Consider the following 11,857-nt stretch of genomic DNA (forward strand, 5'->3'; position numbering starts at 1 on the left):
GTCATTCTTTCATTCTGTTGGCTAACCGCAGTGGAAAATCCCGCAACAGAATGATGCCCACTCATACTGACAAACGTGGTCAAAATATGTATTTAGTTATCCTACTTGTGTATCCTATTTGTCAGTATGATTGGTGGTGGGGCATTTCTTAACAAAAAGGGAAACAGAAAAATGCACTATCATTATTATAGAAGGTGAATGATTTTGTTACCGGATCTGGTTGCAAATACAGGAAAAGTACCCAATCGGGTTGCCAATAAAGGAAAAGTGGTCATTTGTAGATCATGTATAGTAAGCACACTGGTGAGAGCAACTGGTTTCAACCCAGGTTTGGTCCAAAACTAAAGAAGAACATCATGAAAAAAACATTGACAATTTAAATTAAAACGTTTCTCCTCCTTATAAAGTAAGCTAAAAGTCAACCTTTTGGAGTGAAATAATGCTATGTACATTGGTGCGAGACACTATTCAAGTGAGCAGATTATTTTAAACATATCACATTATAGTGCTTATTGTTTGCACACAATGTGTCAAATGTGGAATTCATGCTGACCTTTTGGCCTGCCTCCTTAGAATTTACGGTTATACAGTAGTCACAGCCGTGTATATTCCCCCTCGAGCCGATACCACAACGGCCCTCAAAGAACTTCACTGCACTTTATGCTAACTGGAAACCGCATATCCTGAGGCCGCATTTATTGTAGCTGGGGATTTTAACAAAGCAAATTTGAGGAAAACGCTACCGAAGTTCTATAAACACATTGACTGTAGTACTCACTCTGCTAAAACACTCAACCACTACAACTCCAACTTCCGGGATGCCAAGGCCCTCCCTTTGGCAAATCTGATCACGACTCCATTTTACTCCTCCCTTCCTATAGGCAGAAACTCAAAAAGGAAGCACCCGTGCTGAGGACTATTCAACGCTGGTCTGACCAATCGGAATCCACGCTTCAAGATTGTTTTGATCACGCAGACTAGGATATGTCTCTGAGAATAACATTGACAAATACACGGATAAGGTGACTGAGTTTATCCATGGCAAGGTGACTGGGAATATGGCAGAATATAAACAGTGTAGTTATTCCCTCCATAAGGCAATCAGATAGACAAAACGTCAGTATAGAGACAAAGTGGAATCGCAATTCAACGGCTCAGACACAAGACAATCACGGACTACAAAGGGAAAACCAGCCACATCGCGGATACAGACATCTTGCTTCCAGGCAAGCTAAACATCTTCTTTGCCCACTTTGAGGATAACACAGTGCCACCAACGCAGCCTGCTACCAAGGACTGTGGGCTCTCCTTCTCCGTGGCTGACGTGAGTAAGACATTTAAGCGTGTCAACCCTCGCAAGGCTGCTGACCCAGACGGCATCCCTTGCCGTGTCCTCAGAGCATGCGCAGACCAGCTGGCTGCAGTGTTTACGGACATATTCAATCTCTCCTTATCCCAATCTGCTGTGCACACTTGCTTCAAGATGTCCACCATTGTTCCTGTACACAAGAAATCAAAGGTAACTGAACTAAATGACTATCGCCCCATTACTCACTTCTGTAATCATGAAGTGCTTTGAGAGGCTAGTTAAGATCACATCTACCTTTTTTATTTTACCTTTATTTAACTAGGCAAGTCAGTTAAGAACAAATTCTTATTTTCAATGACGGCCTTGGAATAGTGGGTTAACTGCCCAGTTCAGGGGCAGAACAACAGATCATTACCTTGTCAGCTCGGAGATTCAATCTTGCAACCTTTCGGTTACTAGCCCAACACTCTAACCACTAGGCTACCCCACCTTAACTGACACCCTCGACCCACTTCAATTTGCTTACCGCCCCAATAGATCCACAGACGACGCAATCGCCATCGCACTGCACACTGCCCTATCCCATCTGGACAAGAGGAATACCTATGTAAGAATGATGCTCATTGCCTATAGCTCAGCATTCAACACCATAGTACCCTCCAAGCTCATCATTAGGCTCAGGGCCCTGGGTCTGAACCCCGCCCTGTGCAACTGGGTCCTGGACTTCCTGACGGGCCGCCACCTGGTTGGGAAGGTAGGAAACAAAACCTCCACTTCGCTGATCCTCAACACAGGGGCCCCACAAAGGTGTGTGCTCAGCTCCCTCCTGTACTCCCTGTTCACCTATGACTGTGTGGCCATGCACGCCTCCAACTGAATCATCAAGTTTGCAGACGACACAACAGTAGTAGGCCTGATTACCATCAATGACGAGACAGCCTACAGAGACGAGGTGAGGGTCCTGGGAGTGTGGTGACAGGAAAATAACCTCACACTCAATGTCGACAAAACAAAGGAGCTGATCGTGGACTTCAGGAAACAGCAGAGGGAGCACACTCCTATCCGCATCCACGGGACAGCAGTGGAGCAGGTGGAAAAGTTCAAGTTCCTCAGCGTACACATCACTGACAATCTGAAATGGTCCATCCACACAGACAGTGTGGTGAAGAAGGCGCAGCAGCGACTCTTCAACCTCAGGAGGCTGAAGAAATTAGGCTTGGCACCTAAAACCCTCACAAACTTTTACAGATGCACAATTGAAAGCATCCTGTCGGGCTGTGTCACCGCCTGGTACGGCAACTGCACCACCTGCAACCACAGGGCTCCCCAGAGGGTGGTGCGGTCTGCCCAACTTATCACCGGGGGCAAACTACCTGCCCTCCAGAACACCTACAGCACCAAATGTCACAGGAAGGCCAAAAAGATCATCAAGGATAACAACCACCTGAGCCACTGCCTGTTCAACCCGCTATCATCCAGAAGGTGAGGTCAGTACAGGTGCATCAAAGCTGGGAACGAGAGACTAAAAAACAGCTTCTATCTCAAGGCCATCAGACTGTTAAATAGCCAACACTAGGCGGCTACCACCCGGTTACGTAACCCTGCACCTTAGAGGCTGCTGCCCCATATACATAGACTTGAAATCACTAGCCACTTTAATAATGTTTACATATTTTTGCTTTACTCATCTCGTCTGTATATACTGTATTCTATTCTACTGTAATAACACCTGCTAAACATGTGCATGTGACAAATAACATTTGATTTAATTTGAACAGCCAACTTGACATAGCTTGAAGAATTTTTTAAAATATTAATGTGCAAATATTGTGCAATCCAGATGTGCAAAGCTCTTAGAGACTGTAACGGCTGTCGTCGCAAGAAAACCAAGATGCAGCGGAGGTTGTAGATTCATTATGAATATTTAATAAAATGAACCACTATAAACAAAACATCAAACAGCAACGATAGCAAACAGTCCTGTCTGGTCAAAAACGAACGAGACAGTAAACAATCCCCCACAAAACCCAAAGGAAAAACATGCTCCTTATGTGTGACTCCCAATCAACAACAACGAACTTCAGCTGTGCCTGATTGGGAGCCACACACACGGCCCAAAACAAAGAAATACAAAAAACCTAGAAAAAGAACATAGAACGCCCACCCAATGTAACACCCTGGCCTAACCAAAATAAAGAACAAAAACCCCTCTCTATGGCCAGGGCGTTACAGAGACTTATCCAGAAAGACTCAGAACTGTAGTCTCTGCCAAATGTGATTCTAACATGTATTAACTCAGGGTGTGAATTCTTATGTATATAAATTAGATATTTCTGTATTTCAATTTCAATAAATTTGCAAACATTCCCCACATTTTTTTTTCACTTTGTCATTATTTGTGTGTAGATGGGTGAGAGAGAAAAATATAGTAATAGGACAAAATCACTTATATATATATATATATATATATATATTAAAGTAATCAAAAGTTTAGTATTTGGTCCCATAATCCTAGCACGCAATGATTACATCAAGCTTGTGCCTATTCAAACTAGTTTGATGCACTTGCAGTTTGTTTTGGTTGTGTTTCATATTAGTTTAGCCCAGTAGAAATGAATGTTAAATAATGTATTGTGTAATTTTGGAGTCACTTTTATTGTAAATAATAATACAATATGTTTCTAAACACTTCTACATTACGGATAATCCTGAATGAATCATGAATAATAATGAGTCGCACAAATATCATACCCCCAGGACATGCTGACCTCTCACCATTTGTAACAGCTGTCATTGAAATGAGACTAAGGTGCAGCGGAGGATGTGTTCATCTTGTAAGATTTTTAATGATCGAAAGAACACTATACAAAAAGAAACCAAAAAGAATGACCAGCAACAGTTCTTTCAGGAACAAACTCTAAACAGAAAACATTCACCCACAAACCCCAAAGGAAAAAGAGGCTGCCTATGTATGACTCTCAATCAGCAACAACAATCTACAGCTGTTCCTGATTGAGAGCCATACATGGCCGAAACAAATTAAACCACCAACATAGAAAATGAACATAGAACGCCCACCCATGTCACACCCTGGCCTAACCAAAAACAGAGGAAAAAACCCTCTCTATGGCCAGGGCGTTACCCCATTACAATAGTGAATCTGTAACTTTCTCACTCATCATTATTCACGATTCATTCAGGACTAAAAACAACCAAAAATGTGTCACTGTCCCAACACTTTTGGAGCTCACTATAAATAAATGTATGATACCCCTGATACTCATCTTCCTGTTTTACATTGTTTTGATGACTGACTGGAAGAACCCTTCAGTGGTATTACGAAATCACAAAAACCAACAGCTACATTCGACACAGATTGGGACAATCAGAGTGTATTATGCAAGTTTGCGTATCCCATTTAGTGAAACATTTTCAGAGGGGGCATCAATTGAAATCCAGAAGTATGATGCAAAAATAGATTTTAATGTCATCACTACAAAAAAATGTCATAGAAAATAAAGGGGAACAGAAATAATATAAAACCTTCAAATGATCAGAAATACACACATACAAATGCATACTACACATCCTTCCAAGTCAAGGTAAGCTTTTGGTTTTATTAATTTATTGCCACTGGGGCCCGCATTGTAATTGTTACACTGCTTTCTGACTGTACACTGTACTGCATGATTGTAGCGGGTTTACTAACTCGTTAGATCTAGTAGCTATGTTGACAATGATGTAGGCTGTGAGTAGCGGTTAGCAGTCATGATATGAAGGTTTGGTTTGGAAAGGGTTTTTCGTCTGGTCACAGACAGCTGATGTGTTGTGCACTGAAGTCCACACGCAAAGGGAAAAGGTGAGAGGAGGAGAGAGCGTAGATAGTTGCGAGTAGGAATTATATGTACACCGATCAAAGTGATCAGGCTTTCTTTATATGGCTGCTATGAAAGTGAACTGTTTGCGTGTGATCAGGGGTGTATTCATTCCGCTGATTCTGTTGAAAAAATAATCTTAAATGGAAGCAAATGGAATGAAAAGGGGATAAACATACCTGAATTTGTCCAATAGACACTCATTTGCAACTGTTGGACCAATGATTACACCCTACATAGGTCAGCTAGATGCAGGCAAGAGTGTGCAAGGCGGCAATGAATGTTTGACATTTCTCTCAACCTGTGCACCTAGGTTGTAAACTTTCATTCATAGGCTAGGTTGTAGCAACCTCATGATGGGTATAGGTACAATTTCAGTATCATGTAGTAACCTAAACCTATCGATGTTACATTGAGCTGGGTGAATGGAATATGAATGACAGTCATCTAATATACTGTAATAGAAATAAGGCCATGCTCATAAAAAAATCTAAAATCATCCTCCCTCATCTTAAACGGCACTGACCGCAACTGATTCATGTATAGGCTACTTATAAAGACAGAGAGCATTGTCCTCAGTCTTTTCCATTAGAACCTAAGTGCAATAAACACATTGGACAGGCTAGCATTTAGCTAACTTATGTAGCAAGCATGTAGCAAGCGAAGCATATGGCTTGACTACACACTATAACAGGGGTGTCAAACTCATTCCATGGAGGAGCTAGAGTCTGCAGGTTTTGGTTTAAGGCCTAGACAACCGGGTGAGGGGAGTTCTTTACTAGTTAGTGACCTTAATTCATCAATCAAGTACACGGGCAGAACCTTGGCCCTCTGTGGAATGAGTTTGACACATGTTGTCATTGGAGCTTGGTGTGCTGTCTTTCTGAGTTCTGGTGCAGAACAACACAGGGCAGTAGAGAGCCTTACTGCAACAGCACAACCCCTGCACCCTCTCCAACAGGTTCTTTAGGAAGAGGTGGAAGGTACACCTGAGGGCCGACGAGGAGAAGTAGAAGATGATGGGGTCCAGGCTGGCGTTGATGGTACTGGACAAGAGTGCGCCCATCCGCCAATCGGGACTCTCCCAGTTAACAAAGCCCACTAAGTGTGACAGGTTGTAGGGCATGAAGCAGACGATGAACACCAGCAGGGTCCCCAGAGACAGGCCAATGGCCCGCAGACGTTTCTTGGGGTTGATGCTGGGCAGCTGAGAGAGGATTCGGATGAAGTTGATGTAGCAGAAGCAGCAGATAATGAAAGGTACACAGAATAGAACCAGGAAGAGCTCCAGACGGACAGGTATCAGGACCCGCAGCTGCATCTGGGTGAAATTCGTGTAACACGTGTTCCCTTTCTGGGTGGCATTGTAATCGACTAAATATTGAATGATGTAGACAATACTGACGTGCGCCATGGAGATCGCCCAGAAGGCGACGCTAGCCACCGTGGCGTACAAAGACCGTCTTATGAGTTTGTACTTGATGGGAAAGGCCACCCCCAGGTAGCGTTCAATGCTGATGGCGGTAAGAAAGAAGATGCTGTTGTAGATGGTGGTGTAGAAGACAAAGCTGGTCAATGGACACAGGAAGGTGGGCAAGTTCCATATATTGTTGTCCACCACCTCTTTCATCTTGAAGGGCAGGAAGAGCAGGAAGAGGAGGTCCGAGACGGTCAGGTTGAGAAGCAGGATGTCGATGGGCATGGCTTTCTGCCTCACCTTCTTTCCAAAGGTGTAGAAGGCCACAACATTGGCAGGGAGGCCAATCAGGAAGGTGATGATGTAGACCACCAGCACCAGGCTGCTGTGACTGTGTCTATCCCAGGATTCATTCCCAGACAGCATTCTGCAAAAGAGGAAGGAAACAAACAATGAGCTGATGTTTGCGTTAGCTAATGCAGGTACTCAATTTGGGGTCAATTCAGGATATGCATAGTTAGTCAGTAAGGGTGTGAAGCAATTCAAGAGAAACTGAGTCACTGTCACTAGTTTGTTTACAGAAGTTCACAAGGAGGTAGAATTAGGTCACAAGGATGGCTACAATGGGTGTGATGCAATTGGTTAACAAAGCCATGTCATTCTGTGTAACAAGAGTTTCTTTGAGTTTGTGGTTGTCTTTGGCAAGTCAGCGGTCTAATGCACTGCATCTCAGTGCTTGAGGCGTCACCACAGACACCCTGGTTCAAATCCAGGCTGTATCACAACCCGGGCCGTGATTGGGAGTCCCATAGGGTAGCGCACAATTGGCCCAGCGTCGCCCGGGTTTGGCCGGTGTAGGCCGTCATTGTAAATAAGAATTTGTTCTTAACTGGCTTGCCTAGTTAAATAAAGGTTAAATAAAAAATAAATGGTTGGACTGTCTACAGTAGACAAATGGAGGTATACAGAGCAAACGTCAATGTCATTATGTTCCTCAAGCAGGTGACTTGTTAGCAAACCCTGCCCCCTTTCCAAACTAGCAAGACCTTGTCTCTGTAGGCACAGTGCATTGGAGTGAAGCCATTAATTGTCGCAAACGAGGTACCCATCACAACAGTAAAGGGAGCGGTCTGTTTGTGCTTCACAGCCTTGAGTATCCCAGATGCCTCTCGGCTAATCCCAGTGTTAATACCCAGCGCACGCATGAACCCCTAAGCTTCCTTCTATTCATGGTGGAGCAAACTAACAACATAATACTCCCATCATGACACAAGTGTTCAGTGGCTGGTAAGCCACGAGGACGGTATTAGAAGAGTGACTTTAATTTCTACAGAGTAAGGGGTTATTTGGTTCCTAATGACACTTCCACAAAATATCTGTTGAAATGATAGTCACATATTTTGGGACTAGCAGTATTATCAAGGATGACCTCTGCACTGACAATATTAAAATTGTGAACAGAATACGAATTCAGAAGAAGCTAAATAGATTTTCTGGTTTTCCATACTTTCCTGCTCACTCCAATTCAACAATTTGATGACAAGTGCATGTCAATTTGGTCAAATTATGTCAATGTCGATTACATGGGGAAGAATGTAACCAAGGGAAACAATTACTTGTGGGAACTGGATCCTATTTTTCTAACCGACCTTGGGCAATACTGATTAACACAAACATCAACACGGTCATCTACTTCTCATTTCCTTTCCCAACACTGATTCAACACTTACTATTCTTGTAATCAATTAGTGCTAAAACACACCCTAGGAGGAAGGATATAGTTATTAAAAACTGGGTCATGTGAACGTCAATTGTTTATAGAAGCCCAGGTTCTCCAGAAGGGTATATGGTATCTAAATGACAATAAACAACAACATACACCTGCAGGAACGAGGTAGCCGGCTTTTCTTAGTTTATCTGGTGTTGCCGGGAAGTGGTCAAGGTGTTGTAAACCCTTGACTGACTGATAAAACGGCAGTCTAGCGGATGTGTTTTGGTCTGGGAGGTAGCTCGTTATGAGAAACCACCAGGTGCTGGACATGTGGCTGTACATGTAAGGGTACATGTTTGAGGTTCCATGAGGTTTCCAATTCATTTGACAGCTGATTTCATTAATAAGACAGAGTGTAGTACGAACACAGAACATACCTATACCATCTCATTACTGAAATGTATTTATTTATATTCCAGTTGCATGGTAAGTATTTCATATTTACCTTAGATCTAACAGATTTCAAAAGGCTTACAGGTATTTTGTTATATAAAAGCATTGTCTGTCTACTTTGCCAACATTTACATAAAAGCTCCTGATAATAGCACAAGAAGCGTGATATCAAAAGAGTTCCACTGTACATACCTCAGTCAGCAAACACACACTCCCAGGCACATCTCCTGGTCAAAGGTCAAATGGTGAGTAAGCTTGGCTCCAAATAAACTGTGGTGTTAATGCTAAAGTCTCTATTTAACGTACATGATGTCACGTACCTCAGTTCGTACTAAACAGGAAAGAAGATTTACATGTTCCTTTTTTGGGGGGGGGGGGGACTCTCCATTTGGGTTACACTTTATTTGGAAAGTCCACAACAGATGATCTTTCTGGAAATGCTCAAACTATCAAAAAAAAACTCAACTGCAACTCTGTTGATATGCAACAGCTTATTCAGATTATAGTTGGGTTTAGGTTTAGAGTTAGGATGTGAGGCCTGGCAGCTGAGGCTCGGGTTATGGATTATGTATTAGGTGTGTAGTCACAGTAAGGTTTAAAATTGGGGTTAGTATTAGGGTTATGGATAAATAGCTGAATACCATCTATTGTTAAATACACTAATAACCTAAAAAAATACATTCCTCTCACCCAACCTTTTACATGGATTATTCAGCATGTGGAGAATGTTAATTACGTTTGGGAAATATCAAACTGTCTGATTTACTGTCCCCTTCATTTCAACATAGCCTATCTGATTGTTTTCACACAAGAACTCACACAAACCATGTGAAATCACAATTCACGCCATTGAGTTTATTACGTTGTTGTTTTTGCAAAGTTTTTACAGACTTTTTTGACTCTTCAGCATAAAAATTCAAACATCCTTGTACAACAAAATGGCTAAAACTATGCTATTTGAGTACAATGTTGAGTACAATGCCAACTGAACATGTGAGTCTAATTTGGAGGAAATCCTAGTGGATACTGTCAATTACAATGCATCATCCCTAGTAACTACACAGTTACTATAAACCAAAAACAAACTGTTCATGAGAAACTTGAGTTGCGGTTACAACTTGCAAGACCTAAGTTCCCATTTATAGAGCAAAGCAACCATACAATTGTCTATACATGCCTTGAATGGTTGTATTTCATCAGATTTGAGGTATGATGGGTCAAAGTTTATTCAAAGGAAACCGTTTCAACACTTACTTTCTTGGTACATCTACTGCAACATGCTTGTTCACCATTTTCCATGAAACCAAGCTAACCATGTCAACAACAAAAAAAACATAAGGCCAACTAATTTCCTTGATGCCTCCATTATTAGCCAAATAACGGTCATTCGGCCCAAAAAAACAAAAACAATTAGACAGGCCCGCTGGGCTAAAGATGGACGAGCCCATATGGCATTTGCCAGAGGAATATGGCAAAACCAGTCGATCTCTGCTATTGAGTATTACTTTCTCTGCTGATCTGCTGCTTAGATTAATTTCATAAATAAATTCATAACTATTTCATAAATACATTTGTTTCTTAATAAAGAAACTCTGGTTGATGAACATGTGCTGTGTGTCCGGTCTGTCTTTCAGATACCACACACACACACACACACACACACACACACACACACACACACACACACACACAACCACGTATACACACACACGTATACACACACAAGCACGTATTAAACAGACGTATGCACGTACACACACACACATGTACATATACATGGATGCACTCTCATACACACGCACACACACGCATACACACAAACACACAAAGAGGCACATACAAACACTTCTGTTCAAAAGCAGGTTTCATATTGCACAAATGAAGATAGAGCCCAGAGAAGAGGGATTCATAGTCCAGCGGCAGTGAGGAACTATTTGTTTACATCCAACTATACTAAGTATAAGTCCCAAATAGCACCCTATTCCCTGCGGTACATATACAGTGCCGTGAAAAAGTGTTTAGGGCCCTTTCTGATTTTCTCTATTTTCGCATATTTTTGATATTGAATGTTTTCAGATTTTCAAGCAAAACCTAAAATTAGATGAAGGGAACCTGAGTTTACAAATAATTAACACACTTATGCAACACCCAATTCCCCTGTGTGAAAAAGTAATGTCCCCCTTACACACCTTTTTCAGCATGAACTGCTTGTTTCAAGTCCTGCCACAACATCTGAATTGGGATTAGGTCTGGACTTTGACTAGACCATTGTTGCTTTTTAGCCATGTTCATGTAGACTTGATTGTGTGTTTTGGATCATAGTCTTGCTGCAAGACCCAACTACGCTTCAGCTCACAGACGGATGGCCTGACATTCTCCTGTACAACTCTCTGATACAGAGCAGAATTCATGGTTGCTTCTATTAAGGCAAGTCATCCAGGTCCTGAGGCAGCAAAGCATCCCCAAACCATCACACTACCACCACCATGCTTGACCGTTGGTATGAGGGACCCATGTCGTCCAAAAAGCTTTTGACTCATCTGTCCATAGAACATTCTTCCAATAGTATTGATGATCATCCAGCTGCTTCCAGGTGCTTCTTGGCAAACCTTTTGGATGAGAAGGGTCCCATTATGTCTAGCAAAAAAAACTGCATTCCACAGTAAGAACCTCATACCAACAGTCAAGCATGGAGGTGGTAGTGTGATGGTTTGGGGATGCTTTGCTGCCTCAGGACCTGGACGACTTGCCTTCATATATAGAAAGAGCCCTTTATCTAATATTAGGTTTTGGTTGAAGATCTAATAACATTCAGTATCAAAATATGCAAAAATTGAGAAAATCATAAAGGGGGTAAATACTTTTTCACAGCTCTGTAGTTAGCGCACTACTTTTGACAAGAGGGTTATGGTCCCTGATTAAAAGTAGTGCACTACATATGGAAAATGGTGCCATTTGGGATACAGACTATGTTTATGTGTGTGCCACCGATCGAGGCTCCAATCTAACACTAATTGTATAGTGAAAAGCCAGGTTTAATATATGTGTCATCCTTTTGACATAACGACACAGCATTACACAGCAGTGACAGA

The 11,857-nt window shown here is 42.1% G+C and overlaps 1 protein-coding gene across 1 annotated transcript; it reads right to left on the minus strand.

The window, feature by feature from the left end:
* Window positions 1-5,983: 5,983 nt before the first annotated feature.
* On the minus strand, window positions 5,984-9,089 carry LOC115176983 (free fatty acid receptor 2-like). The gene is made up of 2 exons (XM_029737412.1): window positions 8,958-9,089; window positions 5,984-7,028 (listed from the first exon to the last, which is right to left on the minus strand). Exon 2 carries the CDS (start codon window positions 7,025-7,027, stop codon window positions 5,984-5,986), a length of 1,044 nt encoding a protein of 347 aa, XP_029593272.1. The 5' UTR covers window position 7,028; window positions 8,958-9,089.
* Between the last annotated feature and the right edge of the window lie 2,768 nt (window positions 9,090-11,857).

Source organism: Salmo trutta, chromosome 37 (assembly GCF_901001165.1).
Source record: "Salmo trutta chromosome 37, fSalTru1.1, whole genome shotgun sequence".
Taxonomy (NCBI): Eukaryota; Metazoa; Chordata; class Actinopteri; order Salmoniformes; family Salmonidae; genus Salmo; species Salmo trutta.

Bases quoted from the DNA above. Each gene is read 5' to 3' on its own strand.
- LOC115176983 (XM_029737412.1), bottom strand. From the start codon at position 7,027: ATGCTGTCTGGGAATGAATCCTGGGATAGACACAGTCACAGCAGCCTG.